At 38.0% G+C, this 21,624-nt stretch overlaps 3 protein-coding genes and 1 long non-coding RNA gene across 5 annotated transcripts; 1 reads left to right on the top strand and 3 right to left on the bottom strand.

Annotated features, from left to right (window-relative positions):
- Positions 1–1,057: 1,057 nt before the first annotated feature.
- zbtb1 (zinc finger and BTB domain containing 1) lies at positions 1,058–6,369 on the bottom strand. Its single transcript, XM_051138112.1, has 2 exons — positions 6,174–6,369; positions 1,058–3,788 (listed from the first exon to the last, which is right to left on the bottom strand). The coding sequence occupies exon 2, from the start codon at positions 3,782–3,784 to the stop codon at positions 1,751–1,753; it is 2,034 nt and encodes a 677-aa protein (XP_050994069.1). The 5' UTR covers positions 3,785–3,788; positions 6,174–6,369; the 3' UTR covers positions 1,058–1,750.
- Positions 6,291–11,797, top strand: zbtb25 (zinc finger and BTB domain containing 25). Of its 2 annotated transcripts, none has more exons than XM_051138113.1 (3): positions 6,291–6,443; positions 8,672–8,850; positions 10,511–11,797. In XM_051138113.1, exons 1-3 carry the CDS (start codon positions 6,324–6,326, stop codon positions 11,637–11,639), a joined length of 1,428 nt encoding a protein of 475 aa, XP_050994070.1. In that variant the 5' UTR covers positions 6,291–6,323; the 3' UTR covers positions 11,640–11,797. The 2 variants fall into 2 exon arrangements, with proteins under 2 accessions (XP_050994070.1, XP_050994072.1); XM_051138115.1 differs by lacking the exon at positions 6,291–6,443 and adding an exon at positions 7,384–7,489.
- LOC127182674 (uncharacterized) lies at positions 11,265–12,806 on the bottom strand. Its single transcript, XR_007829940.1, has 3 exons — positions 12,029–12,806; positions 11,789–11,901; positions 11,265–11,677 (listed from the first exon to the last, which is right to left on the bottom strand). It is a non-coding gene; the product is annotated as an uncharacterized LOC127182674 (long non-coding RNA).
- A 2,728-nt stretch (positions 12,807–15,534) lies between these two features.
- On the bottom strand, positions 15,535–20,189 carry si:dkey-1h6.8 (myb-like protein V). The gene is made up of 2 exons (XM_051137892.1): positions 19,566–20,189; positions 15,535–19,018 (listed from the first exon to the last, which is right to left on the bottom strand). Exon 2 carries the CDS (start codon positions 18,907–18,909, stop codon positions 17,473–17,475), a length of 1,437 nt encoding a protein of 478 aa, XP_050993849.1. The 5' UTR covers positions 18,910–19,018; positions 19,566–20,189; the 3' UTR covers positions 15,535–17,472.
- Between the last annotated feature and the right edge of the window lie 1,435 nt (positions 20,190–21,624).

Here is a 21,624-nt window from a genome sequence, read left to right as displayed (position 1 = left end):
GCTTCAGCAAAATAAAGGTTTGTATACGTTTTACCTACAGTAAGTTTTTACTGTGTTGTAAATTGTATTAATTTATGCAACACAACATAAGAAAAAGATGTCTGTCAGCTGCGTCAGCTGGGTTTTATTCGTTATTTTACTGAGTTTAATTTAGTTTGATATTAAAATGTTTTCTAGGCATCGTTCAGCTAACGTTACAAATGAAACGCAAGGTCTCAGTTCGCAATTACCCCGCCGAACAGTAGCCCTTCACCGGCTAAGATTTTGGCGACACACACCGGCACAAGAATTAGCGCTATTTTGGTAAAAAGTGATTACAGAGAACGGTTAAATACACTAAAATTAAAATGCTAGTTTTAAATGTGACATTTTTATGTCTTAAATGTTTGTTAAACGAGTTTAAATGTATGTAATATTGTAAACTATGCTGTATTCACCCAAACAAATTCAGTTTGTCTTGTATTTTGTCCATGTGTTCTTGCTTAATAATAAATGTTCATCTTTTGATTATTTCTGTTGTCTCTAGTAATTCTGTGTGTGTTTTTATAAGTTCCAGTCTATTAAGCGACCATTAAACCAGCAATATAATAATTTTTAAACAATAGTTGACTTAAATAAAACAACATAGCATGTTTGGTACAAACATGTAACCCAACCAGCTAGGTCAAAATAACCCAGCACGTGTTTTGTCCAATATTTACCCACCACTTGGTTGCCAAATAACCTAAGTTGGGTTGTTTTTAACCCAGCATTTTTTAGAGTGTACATATTTTTGACTATGGGGTCTCCAGTATTTTGATAACTTCAAATGGTTGCACTCAGTGAGCTACTAGCGCTACCCGTTGCTATTTTTACCACAACACAGCTCTGAAAATAAAATACTGATACGATGCCACACTGTGCAGTTTTTGGTTGTAATTTTCAAGCAAAGGGCAACAAGAGAAGCGATGCAAGTCTTCACTGCTTTCTTAGCGATAAGAAAGGGAAGATGCCTGTGGAAGAATAAAACTTCCTAAAAACACACATCTTTGTTCTCTTCACTTTACCCCGATGCCTCTGAAGCTTTTAGAAGACCACAGCTTAACCCTAACCCTAACGGCAGAGACAAGAAACACTAGATGACATCCTGGCAGGATCTAAACATGCTGATGCTTGTCATGACACTGGAGTCACTGAAGGAGTTCCTCAGTGTGGACTTCACTCGAAATCTGGGGGAGTTTAGACTCCTTGTAGGGAAAAAAAAAATGATGATACAGCATTTGGTAACCTGTAAGCTCTTTCAGTAGCTGTGGTCATCATATCAGTATTTTCTAAATTTTGTATTCCAAGTTATGTTGCGTAAAAAGAACATCACGTAGCGCCAGTAGCTCAACGAGTGCAACCATTTCTCGTCATCGAAATAATGACGCCCTCCTTAGTCTCAAATATGTATAAAACAATGTGGATTTTTTTAGATAACGTAAAAATTTCAGTAAGAGACTTCATTTACATTCTATTAGACCACACAAGTCTTAATACCCAGGGTTCCCTTCAACCAGTGTCTGGATATCCATATCGAAGTATAAGAAAATGAAGACAAGAGCTTGAGGCACTATATCCCACCAAAAACATTGAGCAACACATCCAGAATTTGCATACACATAGAAAGTGCAGTTGTAAAGGTTACAATTGGTGTCTAAGTGCATAGATTTGTTCTCACATTTACAGTATGGCTTATTTAAAAAATTCAAGGGTTGTAGAGAGAGGCCTCTCATTGTCTCTTGGTGTGCTTGGAGTTGTAGTGGCTCCGCATGTCTTTGCGGAGACGGAACTTCTCTCCGCAAACGCCACAGATGTACAGATGCACATCCATGTGCTTCTCCAGATGCTCACCGCTGGGGAAAATCTGGAAGCACACCTGGCAGATAGTCTCTCCGGCAGACAGGTGAGAGATCATGTGTCGCACGTGATCGTGTTTAAGGAACGTACCCTGATCACACACGGGGCAGACGTACCGCGCCATTCCCTTGTGCATGTCAGTGTGCAACCGCAGCTGCCGCTCGCGCAGAAACTGTTTCCCGCAGGTCTGACAGGTGAACTGCTTTTCCTTGGTGTGCACAGTGTAGTGCTCCCGTAGATGACACCTTTGGTAAAAGCCTTTGCCGCAAATTGCGCAGAAATGCTTGCGCCGATGATCTGGCTCACCACTGTCTTCCAACAGAACGGGCCGGAACGGCTCCTGCTCCGGACAAGCCAACGTGTGCTCCACAGCAAGACTTTCGCTTTCAAATATCATCCCACAGAGTGGACATCGAAAGCCCAGGTCGGCTCCTTCCAGCAAGCTTTCTTCCATAGCTTCGGCATCTTCAAGTAGAAGCGAATCCTCACCTGGGGAGTCCGTCTCGGCCCCTTGGGGTTCACCACAACGCTCTGCGTGCTCCTGCAGCTGCCTGCCTTTAATAAGCACTTGGCCGCACCTTCCACAGGCACAGATATGTCCCATGTGGTTGGAGATGTAATGAGCGGACTGATCCTCCTCCGTCAACAGGGCTCCGCACAACTCACACGGAATGCATGCGCCATCTTGCTTTTCCTCCTTGATCTTGTGCACCTTTGGATCTGTATCTATCCCTGTGCTTTGACCCTCCAAGGCATCCATGGCGGATACTCCGGCCTCTTCTTCGCTGTCAAACTTCATCTGGTCTGCAAGATTGTCTTTGTACGCTCTGGTACGAACTTTGCAGCTCCCTACGTTAAGGTTCCCTACCTTTACGACTTTTATCGTTTCCAAATCGGTCTCAGAATCGTCATCTCGTTCGACTTTAATGGTTATATTTCTGGAGAAGGCAGCTTCGCCGTCCATGCCAGTGGAAACGGACCTGATCACGGTTTCTGTGTCTGGCTTGTGGTCTGACCAGTCCTCTTCACCCTTGCAAACCATTCTGTGTTCATCTGTACCCTCTGAGGTCGAACTCTCAGCTTTGCCAGCATCGCTGTAAGCATCTTTGCTGACCTTTGGTGTTTGGAAAGCTTTGCGATTGGTGCACGTGAGGATGTGTTCGATGAGCAACTTTTCACAGCTGAACACAAAACCGCAATCATCGCAAGTGTATGTACGACCAAATCGAGGACGCTCCTTCATGGCAGAGCTTCGGCCTGATGTTCTCTTCCTCAAGTCGCACGGCTGGTCTACAACGGTCTCTGAGTGTGGCGGAGGGTGTGGTATGACCACATCTTCAGCAGGCCTGACAGTTGAGATGTTAATGGTCTGACGAGCAGTTGTGGTTGAGGCTTTTGGTGCACGTTCATTCTCAGAAGGGCTTGGTCGCTGCTGTTCAAACATTCGAACGCCGAACATCATCTTGCTTCCCACCACGCTGGATGAGGACGAGGAGCTGGATGACGAAGAGGACGATGCAGAGGACGAGGGGGTCAGATTGGATGTTCGGATGTCTCGGAGGTCCTCAAGTGAGTCGGGGATGTAGTACATTTGTAGGTAGGCCATAGATGATTTCAGCTCTTCGAATTCATAGTGATCCACGACGATTCGGCCGAGGTACATGAGCTGCAGGATGAGATCGAAGCACTCTGCGCTGATCTGCATGTTGCTGAGATCAAAACGTGCAGTGCCCTGCTGATCCCGGATGAACATCATTCTGAAGTAAGAGCTACAGGCCGCCAGCACAGCCTTGTGGGCCCTGAAATAAATGTCACCTATGGCAATGCAGCAGTCACAGAGGAAACCCCACTCCCTTTGGTTGTTAAGCTGCTGCAGTACATGCTCACTGTGGCTTGGCCTTGCCATTACCCTGTGAAGAATCGTAAAGAAAACATAATACATCAGCAAGACCCAGGTTTGAGGAACCCCTCTCACTTCCTCCCTTTGGCAATGACTATGCATTGATTTGCAAAATGAAGAGTTGGTATTAACTGTGGAATGGAGTGCACAGATCTCAAAATATATTTTTAAACTTGACATGCTGCCTTAAAAACAACGCTTATGACAAGACACCCAAAAACAGCCAAAGATGTGTGAATGTGTATGGCTGTAGCTTAAAACAGGGATTTCTTTTTTTACTCTTTTCCAAGAAGGTTTTATCATACCAACTTTCTAAGAACTTAAGTACAACATGCTAATTCAAGCAAAAATATCTTAATTAAATAAGACTGCTTTTTAAAAAAAAGTCTCTTAAGCTCATCATAGCTGCATTTATTTAATTAAAAGCACAATAATTATTGCGAAACATTACTGCAATTTAAAATAATGGTTTTCTATTTTAATATATTTTAAAATGCCATTTATTCATGTGACGGCAAAGTTACATTTTCAGCAGCCACTACTCCAGATTTAAGTACTGTTTATTATTATCAATGATGAATACAGCTCTGCTTTATGGAAACCATTATACATTTTTTCTGGGTTCTTTTATGAATAGAAAGTTCAAAAGAAAATAATTAATTTGAAATCTAGTGTAACATTATAAACTTCTTTATTGTTAATTTTGCTTAATTTAATCCATTCTTGCTGAATAATTTTTTTTAATCTTACTGAATACAAACTTTTGAATGGTAGTGTATCCAAGTAGGGCTGTCAACGATTAATCGCGATTAATTGCATACAAAATAAAAGTTTAAGTCTGCCTAATATATGTGTGTGTACTGTGTGTTATTATCATGTATATATAAATACACACAAATTAATGTGTATATATATGAGAAATATGTTATTAATATACAAAATGATTTTATTTATATATCATATAAATTATATAAAAATTATAATAAATACATATGCTTGTAAATATTTCTTAAATATATACATGAATGTGTTTGTATTTATATATACATAATAATTATACACAGTACGCACACATATATTAGGCAAACATAAACTTTTATTTTGTAATTGCATAATTGTAATTGTGATTAATCGTTGACAGCCCTACATCTAAGAAAAAATATAGATAAATTGTCAAATCAACTAGACGCCTTGTCAGTATTGGACACTTATCTTCATCACTCGTACTTAGCATTTAGTTTTACATTCTATAGTAAGAGCCATTTGCCAATATGAAACAACAAAAAATATAAGTGTAAGCTGATAAAACTTTTTATTATTATTATTAATGATAGGTTTAAATATTTTAGGTGTGATAAATCAAAATGATATTGTGACCCTGGATCGCAAAACCAGTCATAAGGGTCATTTTTTCAAAATTGAGATTTATACATCAAATGAAAGCTGAATAAATAAGCTTTCCATTGATGTATGGTTTGTTAGGATAGGAAATCAGGAATCAGGAATCTGTGGGTGCAAAAAAATCTTTGCTCTTTCTCAAAATATTGAGAAAACTGCCTTTAAAGTTCTTCAAATAATGTTCTTAACAATGTATATGACTAATCAAAAATTACGTTTTCATACATTTACAGTAGGAATTTTACAAAATATCTTCATGGAACATGATCTTTACTTAATTTCCTAATGATTTTTGCCATAAAAGAAAAATCAATAATTTTGACCCATACAATGTATTTTTGGCTATTGCTACAAATAAATCCCAGCGACTTAAGACTGGTTTTGTGGTCCAGGGTCACTTTTGCACTGATCTGTAACCATCTGCAGGTAAAATTCCTTATAAGGCCAAACTTGGTCAATAAACTAAATTGATTGGGCTATAATAATTAATGGAGTTTAGTGGAACCTTCCGTTTCTTTGAAAACTTATACTATTCAGAATCATAAAAAGCAAATGAGAGCAGAACAGAAACTGTGTTCATATGATTAATAAGCATGGTAAGAGTTGGTTTAAATAGTACTTGTTTCCGTCGTTCAGCTCTATCATAAAGCCAAACAGAGAGGTTTACATCCCGCCCCCGCGTTCTCATTGGCCTATTTTAGAGACCGAATCATGCGGGCGTTGTGGCTGTCAATCATACCGCACTTAAAAGTAAAATCAAACAACTTAGACAACACGCTACAGATCTGACCGTACGACTATCCTTAGTGACAACGTAAAGTTTTTAAAGGATCTGTTACTTAAAAGACGGCAGAATAGAATATATCTGACCATTGTCGTAGGGAAATCTCTCACGCAAGCATGCAGTGCCACCCCCGCGCAGCTTCCCGCACATACGCTATGAGCTTCACATTACTGCAGCTCGTGTTTACACGCAAAACACACTGAAAATACTCACCGACGGTAATGGGCGCTAACTTGTAGCGAACGGCAGAATTCAATTTAAAACACCGAGCGAAGAAGTTCCACCTCTTTTGCCTTCGTCCAAGCGAAAACTTGGGACGAGAATAGCTAATCTCGAGGGCGAAGCCCCTTCTGTGCAGCGCGGATGAAAGAACTTCCGCACAGCCGCTCTGCGAGCTCTATCACCGCACTGAGATCCGGCCCCGCTCACGCAAATCCAGCCCGCCCCAGCACGCGCAGCACAGTGAAAATGCAACCAAACCATGTATGAAAATATGCTCCTCAGGACGAACCTTTGCGGTAACATTCGTGCTAAAACCGAGATAGGGTTAGCTTACATTTCGCACCTTTCCCACAATAACTACTTTCAAAATATTTGGTTTTAATGTGTATGGATTGCAGCTGTTATATAATAAAATCGCTTTCCTCTGTATTTGCTGGCATTACCATCATGCCAAGCATATAAAAAAATGAATTTCTGCAAAAAAAAAGTTGTTTTGATGGAATGAAAGGTCTTATTTCTAATGTAAACATCACTATTTTTGCACAATATTTTATGTTGTCACATAGATCGTTAACAAACGTAGTTTAAAATGTTACATTTTATATAATTGCAATTCTCAAATATATATGTAAAAAAAATACGGCTTGCTAACTTGTGTCCAGGAATTATTTAAACATTTAAAAAGGTCATTATCATTACATGCCATTACACAAACGTAAATTCACACCATAACTAATGACATCTTATACCAAAATCCACCTGATTAGATCTTTATTGTATTTTTTTTTTTATGTTTAAATTGTTAGAGGTGTTCTTACATAGGTGCGTTACACTAAAACGTGTGTTACATATGTGTGTTACACTAAAATATTTTCAGGAGCGCCTCAGATCTCAGACCTTTTTGGAGAGCACAACTGGCTTTGCATTCTCGTCTGTGCAACTTAACGTATATTCGTTTAGCGACTTTTCCACACAAAATAAAACTGCTATAGTCTATATATATATATATATATATATATATATATATATATATATATATATGTATGTATATATATATATATGTGTGCTCCCGAGTCAGCATTCGACACAAAAGACCAAAAACGTAATGAACGAGCATGTAAATACAAGCAAAGCGTTCGCTTTGTATGTTTCCACTATGTGTGCGTCTGGCTCAGCTAATGTACAGTACGGTCACGTGACGGATAACAAGCTAAGCCGTCAATCGCTTAGGAAGAACCGCGAGACCATAAGAGAATTTTCCTGCTGCAACAAACACGAAATTATTATCCGTTTCTCTCGTATAGTTGGTAAGAACGCTTTTTTTGGGACCGTGTGAATGCATTATGTCTGTGCTTTGGTACATGCATGTTTTGTTGGCCAAGGTGCATGAAAACGTAACACCGTTTCTTCGACAACACTTGATCGGTGTAGACCAGACGTGTGGAAATTATTATGATTCTGTCGCGGACAAATCTGCTGGGAGTCAGAACATGCATATTACACAAGCATGAACTAAATAGCTCCTACACGCTATTTTGTGTATCACCCATTCATTCATGGCATTTTCCTATGCGACGAACAACTGCTGTTTGTAAATGTCCTTTTGTGTAATGATTTTAAGAAATCGCTGTCAGCCAGGTATTGTCTGGTCAGGTCGGCATATTTCAGATTTGAAATATGTTACACTGTAAACATTAAATACAAGCTAGTCGTTGGTGCTTCTCCTTTTATATTAAGGAAAGTCAAATTAATACAATGATACAATATGACATTCTGCTGTAGATTAAGTTATGTTTTAAGAAAAACGTACAATGTAGTTCCTACGGAATTTCCGAAGAGTGGTTTTATAAGGAATGTAAGAATGTCATTTACTAAAACATTGTCATAGTAGGTTTCACTGTAAAAATGGAAATCCTATCCAGATGTAAACAGCTGGGTTGTCTCTAAAATTACTAAAATATTACGGATATTTTGATCGATAGAGGTCGCCAGTTACTCAGTCAACTAAGGCTCTTCAGAGAGACTCACTTCATTGGATGGTTCTGGCACTTGCTGGTCCATCATATTGAGAGACATTTAGGACAAAAAAAAAGTCAGAGAGTAGTGTAGTTTAAAAGTATGTGCCTTGGTATTCGTGTTGCTTTCTTGCATTTTGAAAACATTTTTTTGCTTTTGCATTTCTTCTTTTTAAAATGTCAAATGAACATTTTTCAAATATATATTATTCATTAATATCTGTAAGCTTGCTGTATGTTTTTTTATTATTAAAAACGTATGACACTGAAAAAAATTAAAATACACAAAAAAACATGTATAAATTGCATGATTTTTTTTTTTTTTTATTAATTGTTGCTAGAAATATTGACTGAATAAAATACTCACATTAATATAGGTAAATGCTAGTATTAATACCAGCACAACAAATCATGCACAAGAATTTATTTGGTTTACATTGTCTTCTTTGCATGTATGTATGCTCTGTGTAACAGGTTGAGATGGACGTGTCTGGCCATAGTCTATTCCTCCTGCAGCAACTGAATGTCCAAAGGGAGTTTGGTTTTCTGTGTGACTGCACTGTTGCCATTGGCAACGTATACTTCAAGGCTCATCGTGCAGTCCTTGCTGCCTTCTCAAACTACTTCAAAATGATCTTCATCCACCAGTCCAGGTTAGCGAAAAAGTCAATTTTTAATGTATCTTGAAGCGTGGTGAGGAAGTCAAGATAGCTTGATTTGGCACTGATAGCCTTATGTGCAGTGCGCCAACATATAGCGCCATTGTGCATTGGGCGACCCGAGTTCGAGTCCCGGCTCAGGGTCCTAAATCAATTTATGAGATGAGTTGTATTTTCAGTCCAGTTTTTTTTTTTTGTAAAAGGCAAAAAGTTGATCATACTGATTTCAAAGGTAAGGATTCTTTAGTTTGAATATACACTGAACCGAAAACTATCGTAACATTTTAGTTGATAATGCAGTATACGTTTTGACAAAACACCCCATGTTTCGGTAGCAAGTGCACATTTTTGGTTGTGACAGTAATGCTTTGGTAGCAACCAGATCACAGTACAGAACTGTAACTTGCATACTAAAACACTACTAAATAAATGATGATTTTATATTAAGCTTACTGATATTTGAAATATTATTGTGGGTTTTGAGTAAATAATATCTTAATAATAGCTTAATAAACATCTAAGATTTGAATACATTTTTAAATGTTTTTGGTTGTGGGACAGCATCTTGTACCCGTTCTGTAGAATGGCCCTTGTCCTATTCTAATAAAAGGCAAAACAGTTAAAATAAAATAAAATAAAAAATAAATAAAATATATATCATATATATCATGCAAGATGTAAATAAATATAATATATATATATCATATATAATATATATCATGCAAGATGTTAAAAAAAAAAAAAATAAAATAAAATAAAAAAATGTCTATATTTCTTCAGTCGTATAGAAATTTTTGAGGAAAACATTTCAGGATTTTTCTCCATATAATGGACTGTTACGGTGTCCCAAGTTTGAACTTCCAAAAGGCAGTTTAAATGATCAAACGATCCGAGCCGAGGAAGAAGGGTCTTATCTAGCAAAACGATTGGTTATTTTCATTAACAAAATACAACTTTTTAAATACATTTTAATCTCAAACGCTCGTCTTGTTTTGCCCTCCTTGAACTCTGTGTATTCTGGCTCAAGACAGTTTAGGGTATGTTGAAAAACTCTGATCGTATTTTCTCCCTCAACTTCAAATATCATTTCAAAATCATCCTACATCACTGCAGAAGTTCCGACTCAGTCTTTGCAAAGTGAACATGCAAAGAAGATCAAACACCCTTAACAAAAAAGGTAAAACAGCGATATAGGACAATTTTGAAGAAGAGGTCGGTAAGAGCAAGACGAGACAAGCTTTTGAGATTAAAAAGTATATAAATTGTATAATTTTAATGAAAATAACCGATCGTTTCGCTAGATAAGACACTTCTTCTTCAACTAGGATCGTTTACAACCGCATTTGGAATCGTTTGAAGCCGCATTTAAACTGCATTTTGGAAGTTCAAAGTCGGGGCACCATATCAGTCCATTATATGGAGAAAAATCCTGAAATGTTTTCCTCAAAAAACATAATTTCTTTACGACTGAAGAAAAAAAGACATGAACATCTTGGATGACAAGCGGGTGAGTACATTATCTGTAAATTGTTGTTCTGGAAGTGGACTTCTCCTTTAATAATAATGAATATAGACCAAATGGCTGTTATTTACCATACTTTAAATGAAATAATAAATTGATGGTTGTATTTTAATGACTTTCCTGCTTTTCCAGTGAGTGCATCAAGATCCAGCCCACAGATATTCAACCAGATGTCTTCAGCTACCTGCTACACATCATGTACACAGGCATGGGTCCCAAACAACCCGTAGACCAAGGCAGACTTCAAGAAGGCATCAAATTCCTCCATGCGTACCAGCTCTGCCGCAAAACAGGCGAGGGCGGCCCAGATGCATCTTCTGAGCCCATTCGTATGTCCAACTTGTACGGCATCCAGATCTCTTCACAGCTGGCCAGTAAAGAGAACTCAGGCCTAAAGGCTGGTGGTTCACGGGACCCTGAGGACGGCCGCTCCAGTGCTAGGGCCGATCGCACACATGGCCGTTTAGCTCTCGCTGTTGGTCTGGAGGGCATTACGTCTGAGCGACAGCCTCAAAGCTTCCGCGCCGCGTCCTCTGTGGCCTCGGGGGACGACTCTGACATTTCAGCACGGATCAAACAGGAACGGGTAGAGGAGGAAGAACAACAGGATGGCGACAAAGAGCCTTGCTCTCTCTCCCCAGCCCAGGTGAGCCCTTGTCAAGCGGGTCTGTTCAAAGATGGGCCTCTAGCGCTTTTATGCCCCCGGTGCGGTGAACGCTGTCTGTCACCCGAAGGTCTACAAGAGCACCTATTTACCCACGCAGCCTGTGCCCTCGAGCCTAGCGGTCTGATGGAAGGCCCTTCAGAGGACAAAACCGGGGAGCACAAGTCTCTAGAGGAGAGGCGGCCTCATAAGGAGCGCATAGACTCTGGTAGCCTGGAGGAGGCCTTACGGCAAAGCCAGGCCCTGGCCGATGAGCTGGCTGTGGAACTCAGACGAGGTGGTGGGACCGGACGGAGCGGCAGCCCGTTGGCAGCCTTCACACGAAAACGAAAGATGGCCTGTGCCGTATGCAACCTTCGCTTCTCGCAGAAGAGCCAGCTGCAGGAGCACATGTTCGCCCATGTGGGCAAGCCGCTGCGATACCATCGCTACAGCCGCTTCTGCGGCCAGCTGCTTCACGGCTGCGATGGCCAACCAGATATTAGCGCAGCCACGGGAGAGGAGGCAGCCAAGGACACTCAGGATAACGGCAGCTCCTGCTATTCACTGGACTCTGAGGTCTCCCAGGAGAGTGTGGACGCAGTGACTGTGGAATGACGTAGTGTTTCACATATATTCATGCGAACACACAATGTCTGTTAAAGGAATATTCTGGATTTAGTACAAGTTAAAGGAATAGCTTACCCAAAAATGAAAATTCTGTTATTAAAGGGATAGTTTCCAAAAATTGATGTTTATCTGCTTACCTCCAAGGCATCCAAGATGTAGGTGACTTTGTTTCTTCAGTAGAACACAAAGATTTTTAACTCAAACCGTTGCAGTCTGTCAGTCATATAATGGCAGTCAATAGGATGCATGGCTTTGAGAGTCAAAAAAATATACACAGACAAAACCAAAATAAACCCTGTGGCTTGTGACGATACATTGAGGTCTTAAGACACAAACCAATTGGTCTTTACTAGAAACTGAATAGTATTTATCTTTACCTCTGATCCACCGCAATGTCCAACTGAGCATGTTCACAACAGCCGGTGTGTGACCTCAGTTCGTCGAGAAAAACCATAGGCACAGCTGATGATTTCAGTAGTACTTTATCTCCCTTTGGCTCTCTGGGTCAGTCGATCAGGCTCAAAAGTTTTGAGTCAGTGAAAGGTCAACACTCCCGGATGAGTTCCCGCAAGCAAAGTAATCTTATAGTTTTTAATCCATTGCAACAATCAGGGTAAGCACAAGTAATTACCATTTTGAGTAGCCGTTGTACCCACAATCTTTGTGCACTGTGTAAACAATGAGTGATCTATACGCGCAACAGATCACTTCCGCGCATGCGTCTGCTATTCCAGAGCATGTTAATGCGTCACACACCAGCTGTTGTGAACGCGCTCAGGACAGTTAGACATTGCGGTGGATCAGAGGGAAAAAATGATATAAATACTGTTCAGTTTCTTGTAAAGACTGATTGTTTCGTGTCTTAAGACCTCAATGTATCGTCATGAGCCGCAGGGCTTAATTTGGTTTTGTCTGTGCATGTTTTTTTGACTCTCAAACCCATGGATCCCATTGACTGCTATTATATGACTGACAGACTGCAACAGTTTGAGTTAAAAATCTTTGTTTGTGTTCTACTGAACAAACAAAGTCACCTACATCTTGAATGCCTTGGGGGTAAGCAGATAAACATCAAATTTTTTTGGGGGGGGGAAACTATCCCTTTAAGTATGTCATTCCAAACCTGTAAGACCTTCGTGCATCTTCAAAACACAAATTAGGATATTTTTGATGAAATCCAAGAGCTTTCTGACCCTGTATAGACAGCAACACAACTGACATGTTCAAGGCCCAGACATTGTTAAAATAGTCCGTGTGACATCAGTGGTTTAACTCTAATTCCACTGTTCTGGGCCTTGAACTTGTCAGTTGTGTTGCTGTCTATACAGGGTCAGAAAGCTCTTGAATTTCATCAAAAATATCTTAATTTGTATTCTGAAGATGAACAAAGGTCTTTGGAACTACATGAGCATGAGTAATTAATTACATTATTTTCATTTTTGGGTGAACTATGCCTTTTAAGCTCAATCGACAGCATCTGTGGTGTAATGTTGATTACAACAAAAATTAATTTCCACATGTCTCTCCTTTTCTTTAAAAAACGAGCAAAAAATAGGGTTACAGTGAGGCATTTACAGTAGAAGTAAATGAGATCATTCCATAAACATTAAAATACTCACTGTTTCAACAAGATATAAACAAAGTATGTGACCTTGGACCACAAATCCAGTCATAAGTGTACATTTTTTTTTAAATGGTCAAATTTTAATCTGGAAAAAGCCATCGCTCATTTTTGTGCAAATTTGTATCCAGTTTTACAACTTCGCCTCCATGACAACATAAAGCCCAAAGTAAACTTCGGTTTTTAGACATAGTATGCGTAGAGTGTTTTTGCTTTTAATTCTTCCAGAATTGGCCTCCTTTCACTTATATTCCAATGTGCCTCACCATAACCTCAATTTTTGCTTTTTTAAGAAAACAGGGAATGAGTCAGAATTATTTGTGTTTTCTTCAAATGCTGTTGATTGAGCTGAACTTCTCTCAAACCCAGCATTTTCCTTTAACAAATTTAGTTTTCTGCCTCAGCACTTCTGTCCTGTCACAAAAGTCCTTGTCAGTGTTAAAACATACAAGAATTTTGTTTAAAACTTCGTGTTGATGATTGTAGTGTTGTTGTATAATGATGTTTCTGACTCTCGGATGACTGAACACTGTTGGATCAATAATATATTCAAAGGAGGTATTAGAATGACAAGCACACACGCATGAAACTCAAACAGCACTCTGGAGTGCTACATTTGACCGCAGTCAAAATATTTATTTTCAGAGGCCAGCTTAAGCTAATAATGTGATTATTTCTTGTTTATTTGTGGGTTGTGGCCTAAGTGAAACTGACTGAGCGTAGAGTCTAAATGATTTCTTCCCTAAATCGAATTTCCTATACGTAACTGGTTCAGTGCCTTAGAATATTTTTGCCAAACATCTCTGTAAAGAAAAGCACTTAAACTATTGCTCAGCCAGTTGAACCAAATCCAGCTGTTTTTCATGTTTCAAGTTAGTCAACAGTGCCTATTTGTGCAAAGTTGTCCAAGACATCTACACAATCAGAATAATCTATCAAATGAATGTGTGCAACTGGTGCTTTTCTAAAAGCTTTTTGATATGTTGAAAGACTTTCATGATTATATTGTGTATGGAACACTAAGTTTGCTAACAGTCTTACTATATAAACCGAGACGTAGCTACAAAGAAGGGACAATGCCATTGTAAATGTCTATTATAACACTTGTCGACAAAAACAGCAATGGCACATTTAGTCATGTTTCAAAAGCTGAGACATGACAAAATGTTTTATTTAGAATGACTGATCAATTTCAAGACATCACTGATGGTAGACATGGTTTCTTTGTGCTGTATTTGAACTGTCAAAGCACCACTTTTTGCAGTTATATTCATTGAATAATTGAGGCTGGTGTACTGTGATGAGTATTTTAAAACAGCGAAACTTGCATTTGTGTTACTTGTGTGACTTGTGTAGTGCATTGAGACAGTCCCTTTCGATTTTATTCATCATCAGCACTTTTGCCATTGTGTGATAATGTGTTTGGGTATTTTTTTAAATAAATGGCACATTGAATAAACTGTGTTTTATAATGCATCTGCTTTGGTCATATACTTGCCATTTTAGCACAAAATTCTGTCATCATTTCCTCACTCTCATGTTACATGCTGTATGATTTTATTGAAACATGAAATTTGAAAATGTTTTTAGAGGTTTTTCTTTGGGTCTATACAATGAACGTCAGTGGAGTTCAGTGTTGTTTTGGTCCCCACTGACTTTCATTGTATAGACAAGAAGTGTTGAAACATTCTTCAAAATATCCTCTTTTGTGTTTTCCAGAAGAAAATCATACAGGTTTGTAACAAGTAAACAATGCCAGAATTTCACTCCTGGCTCAACTCTCAAAATGAACCGTCTTGTAGTAACATCTTGGTGCCACAAGAGAGTAGCATGTAGTCACAAACGCAAACATAATCTCTGCTGCCAACTCTGTGTAATCATTAAGTGTTACTCCCAAGCTTGTAATGTACGCTATACAGTCACTTAATGTAAAATCTATCTAATAATTTCACACTAGGCTTCAGTCAGGGCCTCATTTAAATACGAAAAGAACATCCTATGTGCACACCTGGGTTCTCAAACCACTTATTTCCATAAAAACGTTGCCTAAATATTGACGGAAGGCAGTTTCACACAACATATCATAAGCATGTGGCTCGGTGCCTTCTCCGAGTCATGTGGGGGATATTCATTGCTATAGAAACTAGACTGCAGTGACATGGAAAATAATATTGAAGTATAAAAATAGCCCACAGAAGATAACATTAGGATTAGTTTACTTTACCATAATGAGTATTTCCTGTTAATTTCATGTCATCCCAGTCGAAAAGAAATTAAGGCTTCTTAGGGAAACAATTTAGGATTTTTATCCATATTTTATCCATAAGGGTCTTATCCTAAATGAAAATTTCTATACTTTTTAACCACAAGTGCTCGTCCTGTACTAGTTTGACTTCACGTATTACCTAGTCACATTGAAAAGGTCAAGCGTGACATAGATGGGTCATTCCACAAAATCATGCTTTTTGGTCCCTAAAAAAAAATCAAACATAGATTTAATATAACAACAAATAAATGTGCACCTTAAAAACATAACAATACTGCATTTGCTTTCATTAATATTGCATAAAAAAGTAAATTAAATGTTAATGGTAATCTTTTAAATAGCATTTATGCCGGTAAGGGTAAGGTTTTGGGCTTGTCCCTCACTATGATTTTTCTTTTTCGGACTTTTAATTAGCAAAATAAAGGCAAAATTATATAAAAATCACATTTACAAATTGTTGTTTTAAATATAGTCTCATTGTTATCCAATGTTTTTTGCACAAGTATGCATTTTCTCTATAAAATACAAATCATTTTATTGGTGTCCCCTGATTTCATGTCAGCCCTGTTACCATCATCAAAAAAACCCCTTGTAAATAATGTACATTTAAGTGACATCACTTGGAGGCTACATCATTCCTCAACAAGGATTCCAACACTTAAAACACAAACATGTTTCTCTCACTCCTCTATAATGTTCTATTTTTAACATGTATGAAACTTGACTAAAAGGGGATGAGGCAATGTCAGTCCTTTTACCATTTTTAAAATGTAAATTTAACAATTATTTCTTACATTTAATATAATCAATATAGTAAAATCCTTTCAAAGTGTACAATATGTGCTTTTGTGAACTTGACTATTAGCTAGCAATTAGCGAATTTGTTTGAAATTGTCAAACCTGTTAATTTTTAGAGTAACAGGTCTTGATATGTGGGTAACAGGGATGACTGATTAGGTTTGACCCTGTTTTTAGAAACTGTCTGTATAAAATTTTTTAAACTAAAACTTAAAACATTTTAGAGGTCACCCTCGGTATATTATTGAGCTAATGAGCTATATCATTCAGTAGCGTATGAGTTTTAAATAAACTATAGAATCTAGAAATGCTTGTGTCGGTAACAGGGTTGACAAAAATACCAAAACATGAGGTAGAAAAAATAGTTATAAAATAACATAGCTTGAGATAGCACAGTACATTTCTTTGTTGTTTTAAAGTGTCTTCATTTCATGGGTATTTAAAAAATATTGATTAAACATTTTATTTTAAAATTTTTCCAAGTGGAAAAGGCACCGATTTCATGGAATGACCCAGATTGAAGTACTGACCCAGTGTTTACAAAGCAAATGTGCAAAGAAAGTCAAATCTCCTTTACAAAAAAGGTAAAACAACGTTGGATGATTTTTAAATTGGAGGAGAAAATGAGATGGAGTTTTTCACCCTACCCTACCTTTTTGAACCAGAGTACACCGACGAAGACCTAACTGCGTGTGATCTTTCCAAAGTGATTACGTAATGTGTGAACTCACAGATGGCATTACAGAGCTAGTGCAAGATGAGCATTTGTGGTTAAAAAGTATATTTTTATTTCATTTCGACTGAGAAAAGAAAGACATGAACATCTTGGATAGCATGAGGGGTGAGCTAATTATCAGGAAACTTTTATTCTGGAAGTGAACTAATCTTTTAATGAATATATGACAAGGTTAATCATGCAAGTACAAATTTACAGCATTAAAATTACATGTAATTACAAGCTTTTCCACAATCTAACATCAACAATTTAAAGATTACAATGTTTATACACACTGAAATGTCATCTGACATTTAAATCACATGAAATTCCTCTTCGCTTTTTTACGCAAAAGCTTTATTTATACCATCTTACAGAAACATGAAACCATTTGCTGAATAAAGAATATGAATATGTGTGTTTACGCATGGTCCAAACTTATCTGATTCTGCTGCTGCTCAATCGTTAGTTGCTCCACAGCGCCACGTATGGCTGCTTGCACCATTGAAATTGCCGTCTGAACCAGTAAGGTCTCATTACAACGGCTGTGGTCTGGTTCAGGTGACACATTTAGGTCAGAAGGATGTAGTGTGTTGTTTGTTAGGCTGTTTATTCTTAAATGTTGCCAAGACCCATTCACTGTAAGACCATCAAACTGAGGTATCTCATTCACGTTCTCTTCCTCTGATGAATATGCTTGCTCTATAGTAATCACTGGCCTGCATCTGACATCATGTTTAACAGGCTTCTCAATTAAGACTACCAGATCACCACCTGAGGATGTGCCTGGAAACTCAGAGTCGAAAGTACGGCCCCTGCAACATGATGGCAGAACCTCAGAATCCAGTCCAGATTTTAACACCTGGTTTTCGTCTTCATTTAAACTAACATCTTGGTCAGGACGTATTTCCTTATCATCCTTGTGGTCAGACACAATATTTGTGTTAACGCTGACCTCCGCACTGAATGTAAATGTCTCTGGAAGGCTTTCTGCTTTTATGTGTTGTTCCTCCTTTTGATTCTCTTCTTTCTCAATACTGGAAATGTTCAAAGCAGCTGCAGGTGATTGATTCAGTTGATCAGCTACTTCTGTTTGTGATTCACTGGGAGCATTACACTCAAACTGATCAATAGGAGGTGCTTTCTTCCTTCTCGGAAAGATGCGGTAGATCTTTTTGAATGTCAAACCTGTTGGTGCCATGCTATTATCTTGCTCTCTATATCCCCTTCCTAGATTGACACTGGATGTGGTAGATCTCTTAGAAATGGGCCATACTGTGAAAAAAGCCCTAGTTTTATTTTTCCCATTAGGAACTTCCTTGTTGGCAGCACTCAGTTTATTCTCATCCGTGGAGTTACACATATTGTGTTGAGCTTTGTTTCTGTTTTTCTTTGTTTTTTGAGGATTCAGAGTTTTGTTTTCTGTTACCTCTGATTCCTTCCTCTTTCCACACCTGAGGAGTGAGGAAAACGTCCTTTTAATGGATGTTTTTGAAGTGCTTCTGATCATTTTGGTTTTACTTTCCATGTTTTCATCTTTGCTTTCACTCTCCTCCAATGTTACAAGAATTCCTGAGGTATCTTCTGGAACACCTGGCTGTGTTTCCTTCTCTTCTGAGGGTTTTTCAGGGCTGTGGTGGGTAGTAAGGGTGGATTCATTTCCATCATTGTTTTCTTGTTCAGTATTCTCCACTGTGCCATCAGAACTTGTAGCTTGTCTTTGCCTTCTCTGAGATTTACCTTCCAGTTTCTCCCTTGATTTCGACTTCCCCAGCAAAAGTCTCGGTGGACCTGTCAGTTTTCTCTTCAAACCCACCCTCTCCTGACTGTCGGGTAATTCTGTCTCTTGTGTGGACATGGTTAGTCAAACGGTACCAAAGTCAATAATAGTCCACAATGGCAATTCTTGATCAGTTACACAAGCATTTTCTTCGCTTACATACTGTCAGCTTAAAGATGTGGAGATGCTGCAAACCAACACAAAACATTGTCTTGGTGAAGTTCACTTGTTGGTTGAAACATATTTATTGCCCGAATCATCTTCAGTGATCATTTTTTCGGTATATTACTTATTTCAAATTAGCATATTTTGATCAGAGACGACACACGGGCTGTGCAATGTTTACAGCACAAACATGAACTCATACTGGGTGTGACACCAGTGAAAAGTCTCTTTAAAAACATCCTTTATGTAAAGAAATCAGTAGGTGTTTTGCTAACAGGTGCTATCAGTGAACCAACATACAATTAAAGGCAAATAATAACTTTTATCTCCTAACACTTTCTTTAAATGACAGGCTACAGAAATGCATGTATCTCAGTATGAAGTAAAAACTCGAAGACTATTTCCGATAACACCACATTTTGTTTGTGACGTTACTGGAAGTAAACGGTCATTACTTTTACATCTTAATGTAAATATGACGATAAAATATAACTCAGAACAGCAGGTTAACTTCGATTTTAAAAAGTCTTACAACAACGTACTAATTAATGATAAGTTAAACGACATACCTGTGAAGTGAAGAGCACGACAAACTATTTTCACGGTTGTCTAGGGCGATGAGATTCAAAGAGCGGTTATAAATCCCCTCATAGATCCGCCGCGCTCAGAGACTTGAGCAGACACACAGCACGTTACGCGCCTATCTGTTTCCATGGCGACCAGCTGATTGACGGTTTATGTGAGCGTGCCGATCATCCATCCAATCAACACGGAGGAGGCTCTGCTAATGTGAAGATATTGTTGATATCCATCATTGCGACCATACACACTCGCCATACACAATATCATGACACATTTTTCCATCTCTGTCCACACAAACAAGTCGAAAAAACACTAACATGGCAGCTATAAGTAGTTTTGGCCTCCGAAACACTTTTCAAACTCTCATTAGTTTAACTTATGCATTAATAATGTCCAATTAATTGTTCATGGACATCGTTTTCATTTTTTTGGATCATTTGCTAACGTGACAACTTAATTGGAAATGCATAATATATTTTGTTCATGTGATAATTACTTGTTTTTATCTTCACACATCAAATGTCTGCATTTCATCGCATTAATGGGAAGTTTGTCTCCTTGGTAACCCCGCACTCTTAAGTTTTACTAATTTATTTTCTATTTAGGGTAATTGTAAGTCCTGATGAAAATGATTCTAAAACGAGAAATGTGTGTAAAAACTGATATTAATAATTTATGTAATAAACATTGACATGGTTCGTTTACTTAGATAATCGCGCTTTTAAAATAATATATCCACCTTATTTGTAAACGCGGAAGCCGTTTTCTGTGAATGTGCGCGAGTTCCGGTTCATTAGTTACTGTAGGAAAATGCGTGCTCATAATTAAGCTAATACATTAAAGTAATGTGGTTAGACACCAGTTTGCAATATCAAGCAGCAAAACAAGATGTTTTGTACAGCTAAAAATAGCTGATGACACCAGAAGCAAGAACTATTAATTTACAAATGCCCACGCCCACTCTTACAGGAAAAATAAGGTGGATATAAACAAAATCCAAAACACCCCAAAACATGTATGCTGTTGTTCAAATAATAAAATATTTTAGTCATGGAGATCAATGGAGATAAATATATACATATGTGACCCTGGACCACAAAACCTTATAGCACGGGTATATTTGTAGCAATAGCCAAAAATAAATTGTATGGGTTAAATTATCAATTTTTCTTTTATGCCAAAAAACATTAGGATATTAAGTAAAGATCATGTTTCATGAAGATACTTTGTAAATTTCCTACCGTAAATATATCAAAACTTAATTTTTCATTAGTAATATGCATTGCTAAGGAATTCATTTGGACAACTTTAAAGGTGATTTTCTAAATATTTCTAAATGTTTTTTTTTTTGTTTTTTTTTGCACCCCCAGATTCCAGATTTTCAAATAGTAGTATCTCCAAGGAGCAAGAATCTTGACAACATTTGTGTTTGTTCTTATCATTTCCAGTCAGGCAGGTGAAATATTAGGCAAATATTTTAATCAATACTGCCCTTGTGTGTCTTCACCACCTGTTAACTTTAGTTTGTCAAAATATTGTGCCCTGTCCTGCTTATTAAGTCCTTCTCTATATGATTTCGCAGCCTCCACACGCTATTTCCCGTGGTTTAGACAGCATAAATTAGCAGAATAACAAATTCAGTAGTACATTTACCGTGCAATCCTTGCTGCTGTTTACATCTGGGTAACTGACCAAATCGTGACGTGCACACCCTCTACATACAATGTTGAAAAAATTATTATAAAAAAAAAATCTGGCATTAAACAAAACGTCCATGATGAGCAGATGGCACACAGAAATGAATTCTCATTTGGAGGCTTGCTTGATGTTTGCAAAAGACATATGCGCAAATATGACCTCTTCCAAGGGTCTATTTTAGTAAACGTTTCCTTACGGACCTTTCAGTTGGACCGCCTTTTTATCATTTAGGCACGTTTTAAACTTGATTCAGAAGAAGGATTGCCTCTTTCACTGGATATATGACACAAGTGTTGACATCTCATGCGTGAAATGTTATTTCAAGCTCAAAGCCACCAATGCTAATGC

Source organism: Labeo rohita, chromosome 20, assembly GCF_022985175.1.
Source record: "Labeo rohita strain BAU-BD-2019 chromosome 20, IGBB_LRoh.1.0, whole genome shotgun sequence".
Classification (NCBI taxonomy): domain Eukaryota; kingdom Metazoa; phylum Chordata; class Actinopteri; order Cypriniformes; family Cyprinidae; genus Labeo; species Labeo rohita.
This window is presented reverse-complemented; position numbering and strand designations above follow the sequence as displayed.